Source organism: Eubalaena glacialis, chromosome 10 (assembly GCF_028564815.1).
Source record: "Eubalaena glacialis isolate mEubGla1 chromosome 10, mEubGla1.1.hap2.+ XY, whole genome shotgun sequence".
NCBI lineage: Eukaryota > Metazoa > Chordata > Mammalia > Artiodactyla > Balaenidae > Eubalaena > Eubalaena glacialis.
Genome location: NC_083725.1, coordinates 77,300,630 through 77,328,123, shown reverse-complemented (window position 1 = coordinate 77,328,123; position 27,494 = coordinate 77,300,630). Strand labels below are relative to the sequence as shown.

At 37.5% G+C, this 27,494-nt stretch overlaps 1 protein-coding gene across 2 annotated transcripts in view; it reads right to left on the bottom strand.

Annotated features, from left to right (window-relative positions):
• USP47 (ubiquitin specific peptidase 47) overlaps positions 1-24,960 on the bottom strand; it is a 123,246-nt gene extending 98,286 nt beyond the window's left edge. For both annotated transcript variants that reach the window (XM_061201466.1, XM_061201467.1), the window contains exon 1: positions 24,699-24,960. In XM_061201466.1, coding sequence (XP_061057449.1) covers positions 24,699-24,737 — 39 coding nt within the window. In that variant the 5' untranslated portion in view covers positions 24,738-24,960. The remainder of the gene's footprint in view (positions 1-24,698) is intronic.
• Positions 24,961-27,494: the final 2,534 nt, after the last annotated feature.

Here is a 27,494-nt window from a genome sequence, read left to right as displayed (position 1 = left end):
CACGACACTGGATTTCACAATGATTTCTTAGATATGATACCAAAAGCAGAGACAATAACAACAACAACAGAATACATAATTTGGATTTCATTAAAATTCAAACGCTTGTGCATCAAAGGACAACAGAGCAAAAAGGCAACCCATGGTATGGGAGGTAACACCTGCAAATCATGCATCTGTTAAGGTATTAATATCCAGAATATATAAAGAATTCTAACTACTCAAAAACAACAACAAATACCCCAAAACTCTGGTTAAAAAATAGGCAAAGAACTTGAATAGACATTTCTCCAAAGAAGATATACAAACAGCCAACAAGCATATCACGAATCATTAGGAAAATGCAAATAAAAATTACAAGATAACCACTTCACACCCATTAGAATGGCTATTACCAAACAAAACCAAAAACCGATAACAAGCAAACAAAACCCCCACTAACGCGTTGGAGAGGGTGTGGAGAAACTGAAGCCCTTGTGCACTGCTGATGGGAACGTGAAATGGTGCTTCCACTGGAAAACAGTATAGGTTTCAGCAGGATAGCAGCACTATTCACAATAGCCAAAAAATAGAAACAACCCAAATGCCTATTGACGGATGACATGATAAACAAAATGTGGGCATAAACAGACAATGGAGTATCATTCAGTCTTAAAAAGTAATGAAATTCTGGTATATGCTATAACATGGATGGATCTTGAACACACCATGGTAAGAGAAAGAAACCAGACACAAAAGACAAATATTGTATGATTCTACTTATACAAGGTAACTAGAGAAGTCAAGTTCATAGACAGAAAGTAGCATTGTGGTTGCCAGGGACTAGGAAGAGGAAGGATATGGGGAGATATTGCTAATGGATACAAAGATTCAATTTGGGAAGATAAAAACAGTTCTGGAGATGGCTGGTAGTGATGCTTGCACAACAATGTGAATGTACTTAATGCCAGTGAACTGCACACATAAAAATGGTTAAAATGGTAAATTCTATGTTATGTGTATATTATCACAATTTTAAAAAATGAGGAGCAAAAGAACTGATAAATATGTGGGTAAACTAAACAATGTCTTCTATGTTTAAAAAAGAAAAGACAGAATTAAAGTATATAACAATTATACCATACAAGTGAGGGTGCTACTGGAATTAAAGCATTCTAACATCCTTACACTATTCAAGAGTAAATTAAAGATAATTAATTTTAGACTTTGGTAACTGTGCATATTAAATTAGTCAATTTTAAACACACTTACACTAAAAGAATATAAACAGTATATAATGTCCAAACCAACAGAAAAAATTAAAATGGAATGAAAAATATCATTTGAACCTAAAGAAGCCAAGAAAGAAAAGAAACAACAATAATGGAATAGGTTAAATCATGTCCCTAAAGATAACAGGTCCTAATCCCAAGAGCTTATAAATTTTACGTTCTATGGCAAAGACTGCAGATATGATCAAGTTAAGGATCTGGAGATGGGGGATTATCCTGGATGTGACAGTTCTAACTGCCTGAATATATTAAATAAAATAGCTTTGAAATATACAATGCAAAAACTGATAGTATAATGAAAAATAAATCAATCCAACATATTAGTGTGAGATTTTAATACACGTTTTTGATAGATTTAATAGACCAAAAAAAAAAACAAAAACAAAAAATCAATGTTACAGAAAAACACACATCAAAATTAACAAGACTCATCTAACAGATACATGCAAAGACTATACTTAACAGCTGCAAATATATATATTTTCAAAGCACACATAGAATATTTACAAAAACTGACCTGATACTCAGCTTTTTTATAAAGCAAGTCTCAATAAACTTCAAAAGACTGGTATCATATAGAACACTTTCTTTCACTATAATGCAACTGAATTAAATATCAATAACAAAAAGGTAACTAGGGGCTTCCCTGGTGGCGCAGTGGTCAAGAATCCGCCTGCCAATGCAGGGGACACGGGTTCGAGCCCTGGTCCGGGAAGATCCCACATGCCACAGAGCAACTAAGCCTGTGCGCCACAAGCACTGAGCCTGCGCTCTAGAGCCCACGAGCCACAACTACTGAGGCCACGTGCCACAATTACTGAAGCCCGCGTGCCTAGAGCCCATGCTCCGCAACCAGAGAAGCCACCGCAATGAGAAGCCCACACACCGCAACGAAGAGTAGCCCCCGCTCGCCGCAACTAGAGAAAGCCCGCGTGCAGCAACGAAGACCCAACACAGCCAAAAGTAAATAAATAAATTAATTTTTAAAAAAAAGTAACTAGGAAAATCACATAATTACAAAATTAACATATACTAATTGACAGGTCAAAGAAGAATAATGGAAAATAGAAAATATTTAGAACCAAATGATAATGAAAATATATCAAACTTGTACAGAATATGGGGGGCAGGGGAGAAGCAGGGAGCTTTCCTGGCAAAATAGGTGAGCCTTTGCGGTACTAGGCAGAGGTGAGATAGAGTGGAAAGCCAGGAAGAACTACAAAAATCTAGAGCTGAAAAAATAGTTCTCTGCTACTATTTGGCATTTGGGGCTGTGGCTGGTCTCCAGAAAGCAGAAAACAAAAACAACAACAAAATCTATGTCATGTAACTAAAGCACCAGAACAGGAGAAATAAAAAGATAAAAGCAGAAATTAATGAAATGGAAAATAAAAATACTATAACGAAAACTATCAAAGTCAAAAGCTGATTGTACCGAACAACAACAAAACCTAATTAATGACAAACCACTGGTAAGATCAATCCCCCAAAAAGAGAAGGCACAAAAATATTATGATAAGGGGATGTAACTATTAGATACAACAACAACAAAAGATAAAAGAATGCCACAAGCAAATTTATGCCAACTTATCTGAAAACATAATGGAATGGATAAACTCCCAGAAAAATAACAGTCATCAAACAAACTCAAAGGAAAACAAAAGAAAACCACAATAGTGCTCAAGTCATTAAACAGATTGAGTCAGTAGTTAAAAATCTCCCAATAAGAACAAGAAAAACTTCCACGCCTGGATGATTTTACTAAGATTTTCCAAATACTCAAAAGATAATTTGATTTTTACAGAACTTCTTCACAGTTATAGAAAATGAAGAACACTCTCTAAATCATACTATGAGGCTAACATGTAATATTAAACTCTAAAAAGACTAATATAAGAAAGGAAAATTATAAACCAATACCACACATGAAAAATGCAAAAAATGTGAAACCAAGTATTAGGAAACTGAATCTAGCAATGTATTAAAGCATAATACATCACAACCAGGTTCATTTAACATTGGAAATATCAATTTACATAATGCCACACATTAACAGGTTAAGAGAGAAAATCATGACAACATATACAATACAGAAAATTCATCTAAAAATAAACATCTTTTCATGATAATGCATAACAAAATAGGAAGAGTCTTTCCTTAACTTGATAAAGTGCATCTACAAAAATTTACAGCAAACATATTTAATGACAAAATGATGAAAGCTCTCACTTTAAGAACAAAACAAGGTGGCACACTAGTCACTATTTCTGGTCAACATTGTGCCAAAGGTACAGTTCGATAAGGAAGAAAAACAACCTAAATGGATTAGAAAGTGCAGTCATTATACACAGATGTCATGACTGTCTACCTAGAAAACCCAAAATACTTTTCATATAAATTATTACCATTAATAATAGCTTATCAAAGTTTCTATGCATTAAAAAACCAATAAACCAACAACAGATTTAAAATGCAGTAAAAAAAACTATTTACAATAGCATCTTATAAAATACTTAGGAATATATCTAACCAAAAATCTGCAAGCCTTTTATGAAAAAAACTATAACATCGCTTTGTAAGAAATTAACAAAGATCTGAATAAGTGATAAGGTAATGAAACGTGTCATTTTCAGAAATTGGAAGATTCAATACTGTAAAAAAGTTAACTCTCCCAAATTAATCTATAGGTCCAATGTAATTCCAATCAAAATTCCAAGAGTGCGTGTGTGTGTGTGTGTGTGTGTGTGTGTGTGTGTGTTGGGGGTGGAGGGAGGACTAACAGGCTGATTCTTAAACCTGTACAAATGTGTAAAACTACAAGAATAGCCAAGACACTCCTGAACAACAGTACATGAAAAAGATCTGGGGAGATTCCAAGGACTACACTCCTAGTGTGTACAGCAAACAGAATGATGAGTCTACAGAAAACAAATGACAAAACTAGCACAGTAGGGCTTCCCTGGTGGCACAGTGCTTAAGGACCCGCCTGCCAATGCAGGGGACATGGGTTCGAACCCTGGTCCGGGAAGATCCCACATGCTGCAGAGCAACTAAGCCCGTGCGCCACAACTACTGAGCCTGTGCTCTGGAGCCCGCAAGCCACAACTACTGAAGTTCACGCGCCTAGAACCAGTGCTCCGCAACAAGAGAAGCCACTGCATTGAGAAGCCCGCGCACGGCAACCAGAGAAAGCCCGCGCGCAGCAACGAAGACCCAACGCAGCCAAAAATAAATAAATAAATTTATTAAAAAAAAAAAAATTAAATAGAGAACTTACGACCAAAATTTGTGGAAGCAGCAAAACTGTCTGCAAATTGGGTTTCCAATGGTTCTGTATTACAGACACATAATATGCATAAAATATATTATGGATATATATAAATATATGTATAAGCATGAAATAAATTTCCTTTTTTTCTTGTAAACCAAAAAAATTTTTTTGCCTATGGATTAAGGACTTTCAGATGATCTGACTGTATATATACATACATTTAGAAAGAAATAGATATAGAAATAAAAACAGATTTCATGTTTATATACATGTCTGTGCATATGTTCTACCTCCTTCCACTGAGAGTACCTAGAAGCAATGACATCCCTGTAGCAATAAACACATCTAATGCCCAGATCTTGGTTTCTGAATACCATTCTCCACAAAAGGATCCATAGATCTTTGTAGAAATGGCTGATGTTAGTGTTAGGGCTGGGAAAATACACAGAGTTTGGAATGCCCTGCACTGCCAGAAAGTAAGGACATCCTCCAACATTGGTGGGATATGTCAAGAGGACACAGGAACCAGTTGAAAAGGCTCTCACTGGCCAAATATGGAATAATTTAAACATCAAAATAAATAGATGATTTGTTCCATTCAAAAGTGAACATTAAAGAGATTACTGTATAGAATGGAAAGTAATCAAATGACTAAGAATATATATGTGGTATTCTGAAACTTTTAATAGTATATCATTTAAATATGTCACATTTCCCATTCCCATTTTTGTTTAGCATTCCTAAACAGTCAAGTCAGTCTTATTAACCATAGCTTTTCATAATTATTTCATTTTAAGCTCAAATCTCTAATAAAAAAAATTCTTTCACATATCTAAGGTTTGTATCAGTTTTTTAAAAAACAGAATTTATCTCTTCTTCTTAATATACTCAAAACAAACAAATCTGTCCAAGGAATTGAGGAGATTAGTCAGGAGTACGTAAATACTTCAGAAAATCATAAAGATACAATATGAACATGAATAAAGACCACAACAACTGTGTAGGAAGAAACATAAGCAGATTCTTATGTGTGATTCTACTTAGCCAAGAAATAAAAACGGGTACTTTAAAATCTTAACTACCAAAAACAAACCACAGAAGCAGAAAGTCTAAGGTCCTTTAGGGAATTCTCTAAACAAAATATATTCATGCAGGAAAATAATTCATAATATGTTATAGCTGATGCTTTTGGAAGCATAGTGTGCTCTTAAAACTTCTAAGTAAATTTTTAAAAATTGAATTGATTTTGGAAACTCTGAAAAGTTTCCAAAATGATTTTAAATTTTGAAATTTTTTTTACTGCAAGGGCTTTTACTATTTAAAGGAAGTTTGATAATAATCACTCCCTGCTTTAACCTGCTTTCTTCATATATATTGAGTTTCTTCAAATTCAAATCTTCATATAGGAATTTTCTAAAAGATGACTTTGTACCTATTCTAAAAGCTTAGTTCAAGGCATAAAAAAACTGTTAAGTACATTCTACTTTACTATTTTAGCTAAATACAAATTCTGTGATAAACTAACTTGCAATATTAACAGGTACTTATTTAATATATCATGGAATGGATTTTCTGAACTTAAACTAATATAGAACATGATAACATCAACTGCCTGTCAACATATAACATTTGTTTTTAAAATTGTAAAATACATAGTTTCATACCTGCCTTTGTGCTCTAGTATTCGGGTGTCCCTCAGACTCCTGCATTCCACTTCCTTCTAAAATACCCATAAATCAAGCTCCCAGAACCCCCATAATATAATTAGAAACTAAATATATAAAACTCTGAAAACTCTGTAACATTTTTTCTTGTAACAGATTACATCAAGTACTCTTTCCATTGATTAGTAGAAAAGTAACAATGTAAAGTTTCAGCACTTTAAAAGAGTAGTTTACAATCTATTTAACTATGATCAACATATTTCATTTGATAGTTAAGAAGCAATCAATCAGATGACTCATCACACACGACACAGAACTATAATACATATATTTAAAGATGGATGAAACTTTGGACATCAGATCAAGCTCCTTATTTTACAGATGAACAACAAATTAAGAAACCTGAAGTGACTTGCCTAAGGTCACATATGAACACAGATCTCCTAAGAAATTCAAGCTTTCTCATGACTTCATAATGTTGAAAATATTTGTGTCATTAAAATTATGATAATAGTATTTTTCCTCTCACTTCTATCCTAACACCATTCCCACTTTTGCCATACTCTTTTTAACAGTTGTTCTACTACTGTTAATGGGTAACCCACTGTTTAGGCATCTATACTTAGAAACTAAACAAACTACTCTCAGGAGGGTATATAATATGTCCTTTACTATTCCTGTTATCTTTATTTTTGATTACAGCTAAGTTTTCTTCTGTGAGTAGGCTGTTCTTGACAAGCAGTGACTCAGCTTGTGATACAACTGACTTGTTTACAAGTCTTGAATGTTCTACTGCATTACTACTAAATCAAAGTAGATTTTTATATTATCTGTTACCATGCTTTTTATTTAGAAGCATGGATAATACCTTGAACATGAAATTATACAACTGAAAAAAAATGTTAAGGTTATTTAAAACAATTTAAAGATTTTATTTCCTATTGGAATGGTCTACAGTGCAAAGAGCAATGTAGTGCAGAGGCAAAGGATCTAGGCTAGAACCCTTAGGTCAAGGTGGCTACTTTTCTTTTAGCCGTGTAATCCTATGCAAGTCACTTATCTCTGACTCTCATGGTCCACAAAGAGTTTTTCTGAAGATCAAGAGAGAACATCTTAAAAATGCTCCATAAATGATAATAATAATAATATAGTATCATACAAAATGTATTATCATAGAACTGTCAGCTACCATCCTTATAATAGACTTAAGAAATATATAATTCTCAGACTTCCCTGGTGGTGCAGTGGTTAAGAATCTTCCTGCCAACGCAGGGGACATGGGATCGAGCCCTGGTTCGGAAAGATCCCACATGCTGCGGAGCAGCTAGGCCCGTGAGCCACAACTACTGAGCCTGCGCTCTAGAGCCCAAGAGACACAGCTACTGAAGCCCGCACGCCTCAATGAAGAGTAGCCCCTGCTCGCCACAACTAGAGAAAGCCCGTGTGCAGCAATGAATACCTAATGTAGCCAAAAATAAATAAATTAATTGTTTTAAAAAGTGTTAAAAAAAAGATATATAATTCTCAACTATAATATTTATATTATAACTTATATTATTTAAAATTTCAGAAGATGATCTTTTTTGGGTAATAGAAATTTCATCAGACAGGAAAGATCTGCAAAAATCTTTGTTTTCTGATCGCACAGCCTTCTTACAAAATTTAAAAACCTACTACTGAGGGACTTCCCTGGTTGGCACAGTGGTTAGGAATCCGTCTGCCAATGCAGGGGACACAGGTTCGAGCTCTGTTCCAGGAAGATCCCACGTACCACGGAGCAACTAAGCCCGTGCGCCACAACTACTGAGCCTGCGCTCTATAGCCCGCGAGCCACAACTACTGACCCTAAGTGCCACAACTACTGAAGCCCGTGCGCCTAGAGCCCGTGCTCTGCAACAAGAGAAGCCACTGCAATGAGAAGCCCACGCACTGCAATGAAGAGTAGCCCCCGCTCACCGCAACTAGAGAAAGCCCACGCGCAGCGACAAAGACCCAGTGCAGCCAAAAATAAATAAATAAATAAATTTATTGGGGGAAAAAAAAAACAACCTACTACTGAAAAAGAAGCAAAAAACTACTACCAAAAAGTTTATGTAGATTTACAATTTAGAGACAAATCTTATACCTTATCTAGTCCAACTCCCTCATTTCAGAGATGAAGAAAGAAGAAAAAAAAGAAAGGCCCAGAAAGGATAAGCAACGCAAAGTCAAACCCATGCGTTTTCTGATTCCCAAACCATTATTCTCTCCACCAGATAGCTAATATATGAACCCCTTTCTCAAGAAGCCTGTCAAAATTATAGCCATACTCTTTAACACAATTACCAGTTTTCTCTATGTAAATCATCAACTCCTTGAGAACAGGTACTCTTTTTACTTCTCTCTCTCCTATCAGTACTAGCAAAACTTTAAATATGTAATATTCAAATAAAATATGATTTTTTAAAACCAGGCTTAATAAAAAACTTCAAGTACATGAAAAGATACACTACCTCACTAGTCATTAAGAAATGCAAATTCAAACCAGAGATATCCCTACACACTAACTAGAATGATTAAAAAACTAAACTGAAAAATATTGACATTACCAAGTACCAACACGGAAGCAGAGCAATTGGAATGTGCATACATTGTTGAATGGAATGCAAAATGGTACAGCCATTTCAGAAAAGAGTTTGGCAGTTTCTTACGAAGTTAAACACGCACTTACCATATGAAGACATATGTCTACCAAAAGAAAAAGCTGTACACAGATATTTGTAGCAGCTTATTCAGAATCACCAAAACCTGGAAATAACCCAAATGTCCATCAGTTAATAAATGGATAAACAAATTGTGACACTGGACAATAAAAAGGAAGCCTAGTGATACAAGAGATAACATAGATAAACATCGTAGTTTTATGCTAGATGAAAGTCAGACTCAAAATGCTACATACTATTTGAATTCCAGTTATATGAGGAAAAGGCAAAACATGAGGGGAGAAAACAGATCAGTGGTTGCAGAGCCTAGAGGTGGGAGGTGGGCTGATTATAAGAGGCATGAGAAAACTTTTTTAAGGTGATGGAGATGTTTTATATCTTGACTGTGGTGGTGGTTATACAACTGTATAAGTTTGTCAAAATTCATAAAACTGTATGCCTTAAAGGAGCAAATTTTGCTGTATATAAATTATACCTCAGTAAACTCGACTTTTTCAAAAAAGTCTCATTCTAGCTCTTCCACTACCTGAGACATTTAAGTTATGGGGTTTTTACAGCCTTCATGTTTTCCTCCCCTATAAATGAAGGAGCTGTAATACCTAACTACTACCTCTCTTCCAGTGTTAAATCATATCACTGAATTGTAGAAATATTTTCTGCATCACTGTCTATTTTTCTTAGAATTTTAAAAATCATGTTTGTGTTATGTTAATGGTAAATAATGTAATAGTAAATAAATATTTCAAGACGTGAATTTAAAATGTCAAAATTAAAGCAGCAATATTTCTTAGATGTCTTTTTTCTTTTGATATGGACCATTTTTAAAGTCTTTACTGAATTTGTTACAATATTGTTTCTGTTTTTATGCTTTGGTTTTTTGGCCACGAGGCATCTGCGATCTTAGCTCCCCGACCAAGGCTCGAACCAGCACCCCCTGCACTGGAAGGCAAAGTCTTAACTTCTGGGCCGCCAGGGAAATCCCTTAGATGTCTTTTAATAAGAGACTTCATTGTTAGGTATCTAATTTTTCACCAATTCCCTTTCATTACCACAAAGTGCTATAAACAAAGTAATAAATTATACAACTTGGTATACGTAAAATTAAAGGCAATAAAATTAAAATACCTAAACACATAAAAAGATAGATATTTTATATCTATAAAATGGAAGAAATGTATATGAATTCATAGATAGTTTATGTGTTGATATATTTACTAAAGCAATACATATCTTTTACCAGGTAAGTCATACAAAAATTCTACTTTCTAATGCAACCCGGAACTGGGGTTGTAATCAAGAGCTCCTCTCAGTAAAATATTAAAGTCAACTGAATTTGGAGCACTGGGGAAATCCTTGGGAAGATTTCATTAATCCCCTATTAACACTCCTTGTGGTGTTCTCAGTTGCTGCTGCTGCTGCTGCAGCCACCACCAGTCATCACTCTAGCACCAGTGCCGCTTCTAGCCTGTTGAGCTGCCGAAAAGAAGGGGGGTATAAACAGGGAGTTCTCTATACTATGGCTCCTACCAAGACAAATGCCTGTAAACAGCCAGTGGTAAAGCACTCAAGAAAGCAACCAGCTACAAAAGTCACTCACAAGAATATGTCTTATACTGAAAAGGTGAAGAAACCACATTTTTACAAGCCTCATACTGCGGCTGTCCCTGAAGTACACTGAACTTCTCACTTGCAAGTGTTCAGGACTTCAAACCAGATCTACACTACCAAAGTGCAGCTACTGGCACATTTCTGGAGGCAAATGAGGCCTATCTAGTTAGCCTATTTGAAGATACCTACTTGTGTGTTATCCATATCAAATATGTAACAATTATGCCAAAGGATATCCTGCCAGGATGACTCAAATGTGGAGAATGCACTTAAGATGCATTATGAAGGGAAACATTTTATTCTTAAAAGAACAAAAGAAAGTACCTAATTATATGACTGCAAATGAAAAAAAAAAAAAGCAGGTGAGAGAATCGGTATTATAGCAAATTCCGCCTTGCCCCATTTTCGTTTGTGTGTAAATGTTTAATATTAATGCAGCGATATAAAACATTCATGCAAGTAAACAATGTTTCAGCGAACAAGTTTCACTGAATTTGTTTGTAACAATTATAAACAAATCTGTTAACTTTTTCTGCCAAAAAACCATTTCCTGCCCACTAATGTCTGCACAATAAAAACCTAAATTCATTTTAGGTATACAAAGCCTTCAGAATTTTAAAACACAATCTGCCAGAACTATCTCCTCTCACTCAACCCCAGGCACCCCATGCATTTACCCCAAACTTTCTGCCACTTTTAAAATGCATTACAGACTTGTGTGTTTTAAATGCTATTTCTCCTAACTAAAAGCTCTTACTTCCTTCTTTACTTGGCAGTCAAGTCATCCTTTGTGACCTAATTTAAGTGTTACATTCTCACAGGATCCCCTAGATAAAGCTGGTAGCTCCCTCCTCTATGGTCCCACTTTATTTCCATATTATGCATTTGCCTCATTATAAATTTCTGTCTCCCAAACTAGACTAGCATCTAGAACTAGGTCACATTCCTTATTCATCTTTGATTCTCTGGTTCTTGGCAGCTACTAACTCAATGCTTAACTGAATGAATTCGACAGCATCCAGAGCTATGGAAATCTACATTAAGAAAAATTAAAGCGTATTTATGATGAAATAAAAATAGGCAATATCATTTGAAACAAGAAAGGTATTTATAGTCAAACTACAATGCTTTGGTTATACTAGAAAATTTCACTTAGGTGATAAATGACTTTCATGGTTTTCCTAAAGCTAAACCAAAAGTACTGGACTCGGGCTTCCCTGGTGGCGCAGTGGTTGAGAATCTGCCTGTCAATGCAGGGGACACGGGTTCGAGCCCTGGTCTGGGAAGATCCTACATGCCACGGAGCAACTAGGCCCGTGAGCCACAGCTACTGAGCCTGCGTGTCTGGAGCCTGTGCTCCGCAACAAGAGGCCACGACAGTGAGAGGCCCGCGCACCGCGATGAAGAGTGGCCCCCGCTCGCAGCAACTAGAGAAAGCCCTCGCACAGAAACGAAGACCCAACACACCCAAAAATAAATAAAAATAAATAAATTAAAAAAAAAAAAGAAAAAAAGTACTGGACTCACTGTATACAGAAAGATTTAAATTCCAGACCTTTTTTCTTAATTATGTCACTTAGCCCTTAATTTTTCTCTACTGGAAAGCCACTATATTTCTGCTAATATTTGAATGACTCTGCAAGTCTTGTAGCAGTCAATTACACAGCATCAAATCTAAAGCACAATCAGTAATACAACTGACAAAAATAGACAGGTTAATTGGTTCTTCTATCCATGTCAACTGGTTATACTCTAGAGTTTTCGAAAATCAGAATTATCAAACACATAAAGTTCTCCCGGAAACAAACTATTCTTAACATGGATGCTGCTTTAAAATAACATTTCACACTGAAACTTATAAACAAATAACTTGTTAATCTAGTAAGTTATTTCAACAAATATCTATATATACTAAAGTGATTTTTCTTAGGATCTCATTAGACTAAAAAGTTTCATTTGTACTTCGTCACATGTTTCAACTATCAAAAAGTAGTAAAAACAGGTCTTACTTGATAATATAAAAGAACCTGTCAAATCTAACAATCATTTAGGATTTATGCTGACAGGTCATATCAGATCCCTGACTTCAAACAACTAAGCATATTTAATAACTAAAATATGACTTCATTTTTATTTAATCAATACATATTGGACAACAACAATGTACAGTACATTATGCTGGCCCCTAGGGGGAATACAGGATGAAGGTAATAACAGTAATGAAGGTAGTAACACTTATTATGACAGATAACATTTATAAGAGTGCTTATTAAGTGGAAGACACTTTGTACGTATTAACTCATTAACTGTTCCCAACAACCCTAGGAGGTAGTTACTAGTATCCTCATTTAACTTAGGTAATGGTAGGTTAAATAACTTGCCCAAGGTCACAAAACCGGTACTTGAACCCAAGCACTCTGACTGTTGTGTCCTGACTTTGAAGAGCTTCTAATAAAGGTATTAACACAAATAATAAAGGTATTAACTTATAATTTTTCAAATGTCAAAAGCTACAGTGTTATGGGATTTCAGGGTTAGAAAAATGCTATCAGGTTGAAAGAGGAGAATCAGGAAAGGTTTCTTATAGTAGTAAGAAGGGCTAGATTTTGCTGGTTGGGTAGGATTTTAAAAGCTTGCTTTTTAAAAACATAAAAAATTCAATACAGCTGCATGGCATGGCCAAAACAAACAAACAAACAAATAAATAAACAGATTGGGAATTCCCTGGCAGTCCAGTGGTTAAGACTTAGCGCTCCCACTGCCAGGGCCTGCTTTCGATCCCTGGTGGGGGAACTAAGATCCTGCAATCGGCGCAGCATGGCCAGAAACAAACAAAACAAACAACAACAAAAAACAAATTCAAGACATATATCTCAGTAAGTTTGATAAAAACAGTAATCTCTCAACACTCTCGACAGTGGATTGCAGCAACAGTTTTATGTCAATGAAAATGGTCCTGTCCGTGGCTACTTTAGGTATGCTTGGTTCAGTTTAGTTCCATTAAACAGAAGAATAGGGCAGTTACTATTGCTCCCACACCTTGAGACAAAGTAAACAGAAGTATTCAGTAGAACAGAGAGGAGACATCTGTTCACTTACATTACACCTATATCCATCCCTTCTTCCATCATACTGACAGAAAAGCAGGCTCAGGAAAAATATACATTCTTTAAGAATCTTGATGTGAAAGAGCACATCATTTTTGCCAATCATTTGCCATCACTGCTAGTCACAATTATTTTGCCAAAGAGTTTTTTACAGTGGAGAATGTCTGTACAAAATTAGATTCTAAGCAGCAATACCTGGACAGAACACTTTAAAATCCGTGTAATAAGCCTCATAAAATATGGCTCTGCATATCATGATACCTACCATGTTGCCTGAACTGAATAAGGTCCTGAATACCAATGAATCAAGTTTTTAAAGTCGATGTCTTCTGGAACCTAAATTTACAATAGGTATTTGAATGTATATTTAACACTATGTTTTTCACAACCCCCTATTTTCTTTTTCTTTTTTTTTGGCAATGACTTTTTATTTTTTAAAACTTTTTATTTTATATTGGAGTACAGTTGATTAACAATGTTGTGATAGTTTCAGGTGTACAGCAAAGTGATTCAGTTATACATATACATGTATCTATTCTTTTTCAAATTCTTTTCCAATTTAGGTTGTTACATGATATTGGGCAGAGTTCCCTGTGCTACACAACCCCCTATTTTCAATACAATCTTTTCTTTCAACTTGGGCTATGATGGTGATAGTATGTTAGTACTCTGGAAATGCACTAAGCCTCTCCCCTCCGTTTTGGCAAAAAAATTACAATATTTGGCACTAAGACACAAAACATTTATGTGACTAATCCAAAAAATGTAAAATAAGAGGCAAGAATCCTAAAAATGTACTTAAGAAAGTACTTAAATAGTTTTCATGTAAAATCAAAGTTCATCCATTTAAAACTCCCTAAAAAGCAGATATTAAAAAATATTTCATATTATTCACTCAGGGCAAGTGACACACAAAAGCATACAGCACATCAGGGAACAGCAACTAATGTGGTTGAATGTGGCTAAAACAAAATTGGCTTGGGGCAGGAGATAACAAAAATATTGAGAATTTCTGGTCAAAGAGGACAGATTGAATACAAGCATTTAGCTCAAAAGCTTCCCCAAATCTCTCTGAAACAAGAATAAAGAAATTTTTTAAAGAGCATAAATCCATAGGAAACCAGAAACACAATTTTAGAAGCTAGAAAGCAGAACAAGTGGTAGTGACTATTACACCTGAGAAGGCTGAAACCTACATTAGCCTAGATGAAAAACAAAGACACCTGGCTTGTAGCACATAAACTCTCTGGAGAAGTGGTTGACTGCAGGGTTGGGGCAGGGCAAGTATAAGATGGGTTGAAGCATTATGTGGTGCCACAAAGTACAGAAGTGCTCAAAAGGCAAGGATAAGCACAGATGCCAACCAGAAAGAGCTCCCCCTGGCCAAGACTGGAACAATTTGAGCAACAAAATAAATAACAATAGTTTGGGGTTATAATCGAAAGAATAAAATAAATATCTTAAGTCTATACTGACATAAATAAATAATTAAGTAAATAAATGTGGGAGAAGGGACAACTCTTCCTCACAAAAGAATTCCAATTAATAAATGTAGAAATAATGAGGGAAACAGAAAATCACTATTAGAATGCAACAGTAACAAGATCTATAAATGGATGCTAAAACTAGTGGGCAGAAGTTTAAGCAGAAACAGGATATCTGCATGGTCTCAAAGTAGTTAGTAATTATTAAAGAGGAAAATAGTAACTTTACAGTGGAGAAACCTAGCAGAATCACCTGAACCAAGTGATCAAAGGTTAACATCACAGTAGGACACATCAGCATCTTGTCCCCCACCCCGCCAAATGATGCACAGAGAAGGACATATCACTTCTGTGATAGCCTTCTCTTTAATAACCTCAATCTAATCATGAGAAAATACCAGACACACCCAAATTGGGGGCAATTCTGCAAAAATGACTAGTGCTGTTCAAAATGTCAAGGTCATGAAAGAGAAGAAAAGTCTGAGAAATTGTCACAGATAAGAGGAAACTAAGGAGACATGACAACAAAATTCATTGTGGGACTCTGAATTTGGATCTTGGAACAAAAAGAAACATTAGCGGAAAACTGGTCAAGTCTGAATAAATTCTGCAGTATAGTTAATAGTATTGTACTAAAGTTAATTTCTTACTTTTGTTAAGTGTTCTATGGTTATAAAAGATGTTACCATGAGGAGAAGCTTGGTGACAGGTATATGGGAACTCTGTGTATTCTTTTTTCAAGCTTTCTATAAAAAATTAAAAAGAGGGCTTCCCTGGTGGCGCAGTGGTTGAGACTCTGCCTGCCAATGCAGGGGATACGGGTTCGAGCCCTGATCTGGGAGGATCCCACATGCCGCGGAGCGGCTGGGCCCGTGAGCCACAATTACTGAGCCTGCGCATCTGGAGCCTGTGCTCCACAACAAGAGAGGCCGCGACAGTGAGAGGCCCGCGCACCACGATGAAGAGTGGCCCCCACTTGCCACAACTGGAGAAAGCCCTTGCACGGAAATGAAGACCCAACACAGCCATAAATAAATAAATAAATAAATAAATAAATAAAAATTAAAAAAAAAAACACAGTGTGAGACAATTATTAAAAAAAAAAAAAATTAAAAAGAAAAAAGGGAAAAAAACCCAAAAAGGCTCAGGAACTAGCAGTTTCAGATACTCTGGGAGCAAGAGTGAAGTCCAAGCTAGAATAAGAGATTTAAGTCTGCTTAAGAAGCAGTCAGAACTCCAAGATCCTCTCTCTTTTACTCTTTGACCCTTCCTGAAAAGACGAAGCAATCTCAGGAGAGCATAAAACAAGGTATCTCTGGACTAGAGGATGCCGGGTGCAATCAAATTTGAGGGCTGCCACACTGAAAACTGGAGAATTAAATGAAAGGGTATTCATGTACTTTATGATGAAATCCACATCCCCGTTTCCTACTCAGCTCCCAAGCTTGTTCTCTCCAAGCAAAAGATCAGAAATCTTTTCTGGGAAATCAATTCAGCACAAGAGAAAAACGTGTCACTGGGAGTCTACAAGGAAATTATCCACACATATCCAAAGTACAGGGAAAACCATAATTACCCACTGGCAGAGCTTCCATTCAGCTTTTTAAGGCCCCTCTTCTAAATAAGCATTGAGTTTCAAGGAATACCAGACATCTAAAAAAAGCATCTAATATGAAAGACAAAGCCCAAAGCAAACAAACAGAAAAAGGAAATTTGGAGAAAAGAGAGAATATGCAGAGAAGAAAAGTATCAGTAATTCCCTAAGAGAGATAAGACACTGCATCCATAAAACAAAAACAGGATATCAAAAACAGGATATATCAGGATATATTGAAACTTTTTCAGAGAAAAAAGAAAAGAGTACTTGGAAATTATAAACATGATAACAGAAATAAAACCTTAGTAGAAGAATTAGAAGACAAAATTGAGAAAAATCTCCCAGAAAGCAGAGGAAAAAGGAAAAGAAATGGAAAATAGATGTAAACACAGAAGAAAATTAGAGAAACCAAGACAGCAGACCCATTACCTAAATAATAGGAATTCAAGAGAGAGAACAGAGAAAACGAAGGGAAAGAAACAAAAGAAATGACTTAAGGAAATTTCCCAGAACTGATGAGACAAATTTCAGATTGAATAAGACTACCCTGAACCCAGCAGAAGTGGAGAAAAACAGACCTGTACACATAATACAGGAATTTCAGAACTCTAGGGGAAAAGGTTCTCCAAGCTTCCAGAGAGGAAAAATAAGATTCAAAATCTTCTAGGCAGGGACTTCCCTGGTGGTGCAGTGGTTAAGAATCCGCCTGCCAATGCAGGGGACACGAGTTCGATCCCTGGTCCGGGAAGATCCCACATGCCGCAGAGCAGCTAAGCCTGTGCGCCACAACTACTGAGCCCACGTGCTGCAACTACTGAAGCCCGCGCACCTAGACCCCGTGTTCCGCAATGAGAGAAGCCATGGCAGAGAGAAGCCATGGCAATGACAAGCCCGCGCACCGCAACGAAGAGCAGGCCCTGCTCGCGGCAACCAGAGAAAGCCCGTGCACAGCAACGAAGACCCAGCGCAGCCAAAAATAAATTAATTAATTAAAAAAAAAAATCTTCTAGGCATCTGATGTTTCAACAGCAACACTGAAAACAATATGGCAATGGAGCAATGTATTCAAAATTCTGAGAGAAAATTATTTCTGACCAAGAATTCTCCGCCCAGCCAAACTATCTATAAAGCAAGAGGGTAGAAACATTTTCAGACATGTGAAGTCTTGAAAAAATTATAGCCCATCCAGAAAGCTATTGAAAGTGGTCCTCCAAAATGAGAACACAAAGAAAGATGAAGACATCAGATATAGAACCAGGAGCTCTAATACAAGAGAGATCTGACGGAAACTACTAAGATGATTGTAAAGGCAAATCTAAGACAGCAGCTGTAATTCAAGGAAATTCATCAAAAAATTGGTAGTTTGAACATAATAAGGAGAAGACTCATACACTTGAGAGTTTGGACTAAATCAGAGTTTTTATTGACATTTTGGACCACATAATTGTTTGTTGTGGGAGGAGGTCCAGTGCAGTGTAGGATGATGCTTGGCAGCGTAGCTGGCTTCCGCTCGCTAGATATCAGTAGCACACTCCTGTCCTCCCTCACCTACCCAACATAGCCAATATCCTCTGGGTTGCCCCCAATTGAGAACCACTTGGTTAAATTAATGATAAATACATAGAAAACAAAGCAAAAGCAAATTTTTAGAAAATATTAACTCATGGAAAACAAAATGCTGTACAGAAGGGAAAATCATCACAATAAACTACATGGCTCAACTATGAATACAGTCACATTGATATAAACTTTGAAACTTGATGTATCCAAACAACTCGCAATATGACAATATTGGAAGGATTGGGCAGAATTGAGAAGTCTGTCTCTGCTTGAGGATAGTGGTAAACCGAATCTTCCATTGCGGGAAGTCCGTAGACAATGGGTTCAACTGAAAAAAATCACGAGGGAAAACTACAGGCATACTATTTTGAAATATGGAGATAAATATCAAAAGACTGAGTAGCAAGTGGCTGCCTCCAGAGAGCCCAAAATGAAGGGGAGGGAGAAATCTGCAGAGCGGAGTTATTCAACTCTTTTCAATATGTGCATGTATAACTTTGACAAAAATTAATTTTAAAAAACCAATCAATTGAGGCTACATTACGAAGGACTTTCCTACTGGTTAAGGCCACAATGACTTAGAAACAAACAGCTATACAACTTTGAAAAAGTTACTTACTCTTTTTTTTTTTTTTTTTTGGCTGCGTTGGGGCTTCACTGCTGTGCGTGGGCTTTCTCTAGTTGCGGCGAGCAGGGGTACTCCTCGTTGTGGTGCACGGGCTTCTCATTGTGCTGGCTTCTCTTGTTGTGGAGCGCGGGCTCCAGGCGCGCGGGCTTCAGTAGTTGTGGCACGTGGGCTCAGTAGTTGTGGCATGCGGGCTCTAGAGCTCAGGCTCAGTAGTTGTGGCGCACGGACTTAGTTGCTCCGCGGCATGTGGGATCCTCCCGGACCAGGGCTCGAACCCGTGTCCCCTGCATTGGCAGGCGGATTCTTAACCACTGCGCCACCAGGGAAGCCCAAGTTACTTACTCTTTAAGCCTTACTTTCTTTCTATCTATCTATAAAATACATAATGAAAGATAAGAGATGCCTTAAAGGGCTTTACAGATATTAAGTAAGTGTGTAAATTGTTTAGCACAGTGTCTGGCGCATAGTGTTTATTAATATTACCTAGTATTCAATTTGCAATCAGAGGGTAATAATTATAAACTTTAAAACAGGTAAGTCATAATGTCATGTGTTTTAGAAAGTAATGGCTGTTGTGGTGAGGACAGTTGCGAAAGAAAAGAGCCTAGAAGAACACAGACCATTTAAAAGGGCTACATTTGAATGAGAAAATAGAGGCAGAGCCACGAAGAGAAAGGTAAGGATACAAGAGATATTTTCCAAGTGATGATTTAACTATATATGAAAAAAAGGAAAAAGGAGGAGTCAAAAAATGTTCCAACTTAAGCAAATAAACAGATGATGATGACACTAACTGAACAAGAGAATACAAAGAAAGAACTATGCTGGGAGGAGGACATGAGAAGAGAGGAAAGAGAAATGAGGTTGATATTACACATATTTAATCTGTAGGTCCTAGAGTACAACCAAGAAGAGATATCCAGTACGCAGGCGGAAATCTGAAACTAGAAGAGAGGTCAGGGCTGTAGATATAAATGTGTAAATTACAATCAAAGGTTGAAGCCATACAAATTAAAAGAATACTCATTTGACATGTTCCATAATATTTATTAATGGAATTTATTTTTTAAAAAAACATACAATAGAGATGAAAAACAAGTCGTTTTAATGTTTTGAGGGCTCTCAATATCAACGGCCCTGATATAGTTATGAGGTCATTGTGAAGTTCAAATGAGTTAATACACACAAAGCACATACAACAGTATGTGACATATAATAAATGCTCAATAAATTTTGGTTATTACTATCATCATTAGTTCCAGATAGAAGTAGTATTTATTACATGGAAAAGAGAGGCAGAAAAAAATCCACTGAGATATGGAACTACATATTCTTTTTCTTTCATTTTTCTATCCTTTCTACATTTATATACTCCTTGGACGCCACTTTAAGTATTGCAGTGAAAGTATTATTTTAAAACTATTAGTAATATGTACCTTTTATCCTTAATTATACTATAAAATACTTGAGGAAAAAATAACTTTTTCTAAATATTCCCTATATGGCAGCATACAGTAATGTACAGTGAGTACACAACAAATATTAATGTCACAAATCCTTATAAGGAAACAGAATAATAAAAACAATGATGCAATAAATAAAAGTGGAATGACATTAAAAGAGATCTCAAAGTCAACATCAATATAAAACAATTCAAAGACATATAGTAGAGTGAAAAAGTGAGGTGAAATGCTTTGTTGTTTACCACAAAGAACAGACCACACTCACTTTGCTCTCCTCTGGGTACAACAATTAGGAGAAATATTAAAAACACTGGATTATGTCTAAAAGAAAGTAACTGAGAAACAAAGAACTGAGGATGCTCAGTCCTGCTCCCCTCCCCCCTCTTCAACAATGAGAAAAAGCTGTCCTATGCAAAATGATTTAAGATTTCTCTGTTGTTCAGAGGCAACTATCAAAAAAGATGGCAGCTATAGAGATCTAGACTTCTCTCAACTCAAAAACTTAAAACAACAGATCTCTTCTAAGACAAAGATGTTACCAGAGACGTCATGAAGGTATTCAAGCAAAGGCTGGAAAACACCTTGCCAAGGATGTTGTGGAAAATATCCAAGCAGGGGAAATTGGTTAGAACTCTAAGTTTCCTTGCAACCCTGTAACCACATCAATGAATATTACTGAAGATCAGTGTCCTTCAGAAAGGACACTGTCTTAGACGTATAATACATACCAAAAAAAAAAAAAGAGAGAGGGAGAGAGAGAAAGAGACAGACACACACAAAGATCTCTGCTGTCAAGAAATCCATAATGAATAATAATAAAATACAGTTTGAGACCATAATAGATGTCACAAAGCACTATTTATTAATTGCCAAATGAATTCTATTCATATATAAAAGTCTTCTAAGAAGGAGAAATCCTTAAGGTTAAACGGTCAGAAAAGGCTTTTTAGAATAAATGAGATATGAGGTACTGAGGGAAAGATGTGTATGAATGTTCTGAATCCGTGGGCAGAAGTAGGAAAGAAGAGGTAGCACAAATAGAAGTGAAAAGCAAGTTAGAGAAAAACCTGTTTGGCTGCATTAAAAACTTGTTTTGAGGAAGAAGAGATAAGCTGAAAGGGCAGACTGTGGCCAGAATCAAAGTGTATAGGCATTGAACACCAAGCTAAATAGTTCCAGATTTATCCTGCATACAGCATCTGTATCAACTACTCAACTCTGCTACAGCCATAGATAATAGTAAATAAATGGGCATCGCTGTGTTCCAATAAAGCTTTACTTATGCATACTGAAATCTAAATTTCATATACTTCCATGTGTCACAGATTATTTTTATTATTTTGATTTTTTTCAACAATTTGTAAAAATCATTCTTAACTCATGGGCCAAACAAAACAGGCTGTGGGCTGAATTTGGCCCAGGGACTAGTTTGCCAAGCCCTGCATGACACTAAGCTGCTTTCTTCAGCAGTCCTCTAAGGTACATTTGTCCTTGAGCTTCAGGGACCAGAATAACATATTATTCGTTCAACAACTGCACACACATGGATGCACACATTTAACCAATATCTAAATCTAGTAAGTGTCAGAGGTTCTCTTTAAAAAAAGCCCGCCAAATTGTTGGCAATAAGCCATTAGAACAGAAGTAAGACATTTTAAAATTCTGTAATTTATTTTCACATAGTAAATGGACTTAGAGAGTTACAAACTATTTTTACAGAGCCTCTAAGTTCCATGAAGGGATGTGTAAAATAGAGTATAATCAAGGGGATGTGAGTTCTAGTCCTAGAACTAGGACTAGAACCTGTCATTTATTTACTCATTATGTGACCCTGGACAAGTCACTTTCAATCTTCTGGCCCTCATTTCCTCATCTATAGAAGTGAAGGGGTATAAGTTACTAAATGATCACTATGTGTTCTCTCAGCTTTAGCACTATATAATTCTACTCCTACTTAAAAAGACCAGACGGGGATGACAAAGATGAGACGAAAGTGATAATTAAGGACACAGGAAGAAAGAGAAAGACATTGACTAAACGAGTGGTCAGACAGGACAAACAGGCAGGGGAAAAAGGCCCAAAAGTACAGTATTACTAAAATCAAGGAATTTTTTTAAAGTATCAAATGCAAAAGAAAATTTAAGGAAGAGAAGCAGGCAAGAAGAATTCAAGAAGAGGAGTATGGCCATCAAAAAAGAATGAATTACTTAGCTAGCTAAAAAAGTGACAGACTTTTGAGATTTGAGAGTACTGTGCATGTTTCCAGGAATCAAAAAAGGAGTCAGGGAAAAAGAAAAGACTGAAGATGAGTCTAGGGAACAGAAAATAAAGGCATGTGGTCCAGAAAGAGTAGGGGAAAAAAAAAATGTTGGAAGTCGGGATGAGTTTGAAGCCTCAGGTAAGGGAGTTAGTCTTAAAGGAGAGGCGTTTAATCTTTAAAATCCAAAAGGAAAAAGCAGCATTGCAGGTATGTTCCTGTGAAAGTGTTTATTTATATCATGTTTTCTATAAATCAAATTATTAGGGAAATAAACCTAATATTGGGCTTTCTTAAAGCAAAGTTCCACCTATATTATATTTTGTAATGGTCAAAAAATTAAGAAAGGGGACTTCCCTAGCGGCGCAGTGGTTAAGAATCCGCCTGCCAATGCAGGGGACATGGGTTCGAGCCGTGGTCCTGGAAGATCCCACATGCCGCAGAGCAACTAAGCCCGTGCGCCACAACTACTGAGCCTGAGCTCTAGAGCCCGCGAGCCACTACTACTAAGCCCGAGCGCCTAGAGCCCATGCTCTGCAACAAGAGAAGCCACCACAATGAGAAGTCCGCGCACCGCAAGGAAGAGTAGCCCCCGCTCACCACAACTAGAGAAAGCCTGCACGCAGCAATGAAGACCCAATGCAGCCATAAATTAATTAATTAATTTTAAAAAATTAAATTAAATTAAGAAAGGACTAACTTTGCTTTTCATAGGAATGAAAACCAGCACTATGTAGCTCTAAAAGAAAATTCATTTTTATATCTCTCATAGCACCTATCACTTCCATCCCTGCATGAGAGTTACTTTTGTAGAAAAGTACCTAGTCCCTACTTGGAGTTCAATGAATACTAGTGTTACCTTCCTTAGTAGCCTTAAAAGCTCCCACGGCAAGAATTCTGATTAATTCATCTGTTTATCTGCTTTGCAGAGTTGGTGGTGCTTGATGAATAAATACTGACACATGATAACTTAGTTTAAAAAAAAAGTCCTTGCAAAACAATCATCTGAAAATGTTGGGAAAATATTCATATCATACATACACAACTCCAATAACACTTTTGCAGTGTTGGAGCTTGGTCAAGTAGCAACAAATTGCTACAAAGCAACCAAAAAAGGCAAAAAAAAAAAAGAATTAAGAATTTTTAAGAACATCACTCAAAAATATCAAGATCCAGCATAGCTAATTTCAACAGACACTTGCCTCTATTTAAGGTATATGAGAACTAAAAATCCAAAGCATTCGCCTGATGATCAACCAGTTAAAAATACACGTTTGGATACCCTGAAGATATTTATAAAGCCAACAAAGATACTATTAATATATTGAAATTCCCTGGCCAGTGCTGGATTCTACCATTAATCCTCTCCTACTATTCAAGAGAAGCCAGAAGTCAAGCCTTCTCATATCACTGCTTTTAAGAATTTAAGAAGTCACCCAAACTGGCGTACACAACCCAACTACAAAAAGTAATTCAGCTCTCCATATGGTAATGCTTCGCTATCTCTTACCTTTACGTGAAAGTCATATTTACTACTTTTCACCGATCATTGGGAGGCCCCATTTAGGCAGGCCCATAGTACTACCAAGTAAGAAACAGTTGTTCAAAAAAGTCGTAGCAGTTAACTGCCCTCCCACAAAGCTCAAGTTGGGTGTAGATTTCACAAGTCCTGAAAGCTATATACACTGCCACTGTCAAAACTAGAAGCAGCACCGTCACCCTGTCGTGCCGGTCAGCCAGTGTTGCAGAATGTTTTCTTTGAAATCACCTCTCTACCTTGGCTCAACGTGTTAAATAACTACTTGAGAAGCCACCTTCTCCCCCAAAGCAGGACCCGATTCCTTCCAGTCCGCTCCTTTATTTGTCCAGCCCCACAAACCCAAGGGGAGAGGTCTCCGCTCCCCGGGCCCCTAGACCTAGTCAGGTCTCCCAATTGCTCGCCGCACCCACCATGCACCCCCAACACCTCCTTCCCCCACAGGCGGGCCGGCCCACGAGCTGGGCCCGCAGCCGGCCCCTCGACCCGCCCTGCGCTGCCTAGAGCGGCCGCAGGCCTCGGGCCTAGCCTCCTCCGCTGGCCCCTCACCTCCTTCGGGACCAGTTGGTTCTCCTCGCCGGGCACCATCGCTCAGACTCCGGCCGCTCCTCTCCGCCCTGCCGGGGGAGGGGGAGGGTAGCGGCGGCTCTAGCTCAGGAGAAAACGGCAGCGGCCGTCATCCTCTCCACCGCCTGCGCTCCGGCTACCGAGGAGGCCTCAGCCTGGGCCTCAGACACCAGCGCGCAGACACCGACCCAAGGATCCGCCGTCGTCGTCGCCGCCGCCGCCGTCGCCTTCGTCGTCGGCCCCTCCCCCAGCCCGCTGCAATCAATGGAAAAATGGCGGCTGCCGTTCTCGCGAGAATTCGGCCCGTCGGGCTCCAAGCCAGGTGCCTGGCGCCCAAGGTGCCGAGACAGCTGTCTCTCGCATCTAATTACCTCAGCTTTTAGCCTCGGGATGTATAAAATTAGTTGAGCGGCCAAGCAAATGCTTTTCGGAGGGGGTTTCTGGACTGTCCATCTCGGGACTCCCTCTGCCGTCAGGGAAAGGACCAGGCCTAAGGGTCCTCCATGCCTTCCTGGGCTCTTCGGACTCCCTGCCCACCAGGAAGAGACTCGAGCCTAAAGCCGCTCCTCTGACCCTGCTACCAACACTGCTCTCCCTCCCCGTTAGAAAAGCACCTGAACTCATCCCCTCTTCACAGACGCCCCCGGCCTCTGCACTGAGACACGGTCCCAGCCAGAAAGGACTGCGTTTTCTTTTCCCCTCTCCCCACCCTCCCGAGGGCACGGCTCAAGGGACCTCACGGCTGGCGTCCTGCTAGGGGAGGGGACAGCCCATGGCTCGGAAAAGTGGTATCACTCTCCCTCCAGTCCCCCTCCTTCAGAGCGGCACTCTCCTGGGCCATTTCGGGGAACTTCCTTCTCCGACAGGTTCAAGTCTGGGGCTGAGATAGCTTCAGAGAGCAGGGCTGCAGTTTGGACCTAGGATCTTCTTTTAAAAGTGTTTTTAGAGTACTTTAATCTCCTCTGGCAGTAAGCACTGTGCTCTGTTTTATAGGCAACAAATTTTGCAATAGTTATTTTTCCAAATCCTGCTCATTCCTCAAACCTCTGTTTATGAAAACCTGGTGCGGTGTCCTTCATGAAGACTTCTGTGGTACAGCGATTCTACAGCACGCTGAGATAATATAATCCTGCCACGTTCCTAACACCCACGGCATTAACTACCTGTACCTGTGCTCTCCAAACTTTTTTTGATTGCACTTCCCTATTACAAAAAAAAAAGTCTGTATACTGATGTAGGTTATATACACGTCCTGTTGTGTATGACATAAAGCATTTTTAAAGCGTAAAAAGGATGAAGATGAAGTAAACATTTAAAGTAACTGTAAGAGTTATTTTCTATATTAATTGTCTTTTTAAAAATCCTTGTTATTCTTGCTAAAAATATTTAGTGAAAGCAATATGATTGACTAGGTTTCGGTGGTTTAAAAAATCTGTAATACTTTATGAAACTGTTATTAAAATGTGTGATTCAACGTTCAGGTTATTTCTGTACTTTGTTTTAACGGCTGTCATAAGCTGAAAAAGATAACTCACAAAGATATTTAGATCCTAATGGAAGAAGTACATCTTTGGCTGCTCTTCTAATGCAAGTATCCATTTTTATCACCTCCATCCACCAACCATGAAAAGTTTTTGTTGAAATTCAGCTAGTAACTTTCTATCTTCCCTGACATCAGCCAGAAGAAGTTGCATTGTTATATATTTTCAAAACTCTTTGGAATGCATTGCCTGGAAGATTTCTTTTAACAAGTTGCAAAATTCTGTCTTCAAGTTTTAGTGTACATGTATAAGGTTTCTTTTAGAGTACTGATCTTGTCTTTATTTAAAATTTTGGTATTTTGTTTATCATAGATTTTTGCATTAATTTTGACTTTTAAAAATATTGCATTTAGATATTTATCTTGATTGCTGAGTTTGGGGCATCCCCTTAAATTTCGTGAGCGAGGTGAATGCCTCACTTGCCTCACTGTAGTCCCAGCTTTGGTTAGCATACATATGTCATTTTGCATCAAAATCACATAATAGAAATATTTCCAAATCTCTGATTTCAAAATGTCATGCCCACTAGTTAATAAGATGGCTTCTGTAGAGCTCATGCTAGCAGCAGATGTGTCATCTCTATTGTCATCTTTTTGCTTAGGCCTGCTTTATTATCTCCAACTCATGTTTTCTTTCCAGAAATCTTTTTCAGCAACTTCCATTTTCATGGGGGTTAATTTAATGAAATAATAATGTAATTGGTAAATCTACTTAACCCAGCACACATAAACTGGAAGAAATCACAATATATTAAAACAAAGAAAATGAAGAAATCTCCAAATTATTCTCCATGATGCCTAACTCACACTTTTCACTCATTAGTAGTGAGATGGCAGTGTCGATCTATATATTAAATATTTGAAAGACTTTTTTCTGTTTTTAGATAAAAATCAATATTTTTAAAAGTTTTAGTATTTTCTTCCCATGACCCACCTTCTCTGGCTGCACACTCTTCTCTTTAGATGCCATTGGCATGACTGTACTAGAGCCTGATATGTTGGTAGGTTGGTAGGTATATAAACATTTGTGGAATAAGTATATGAATGCATGAATTGATTAATACATAAATGAACAAACAGGGATGTATGGCTACTCTTCCTAGTAAATAAAGTTACTGATATTACATATTTATGTGTTTGTTTATTTTATATATAGATTTTATGTCTCCAGCCCTGACTTCTCCCATGGGCTCCAAACTCATATATCCATCTACCTTTTCAATAACTCAAAATATCTC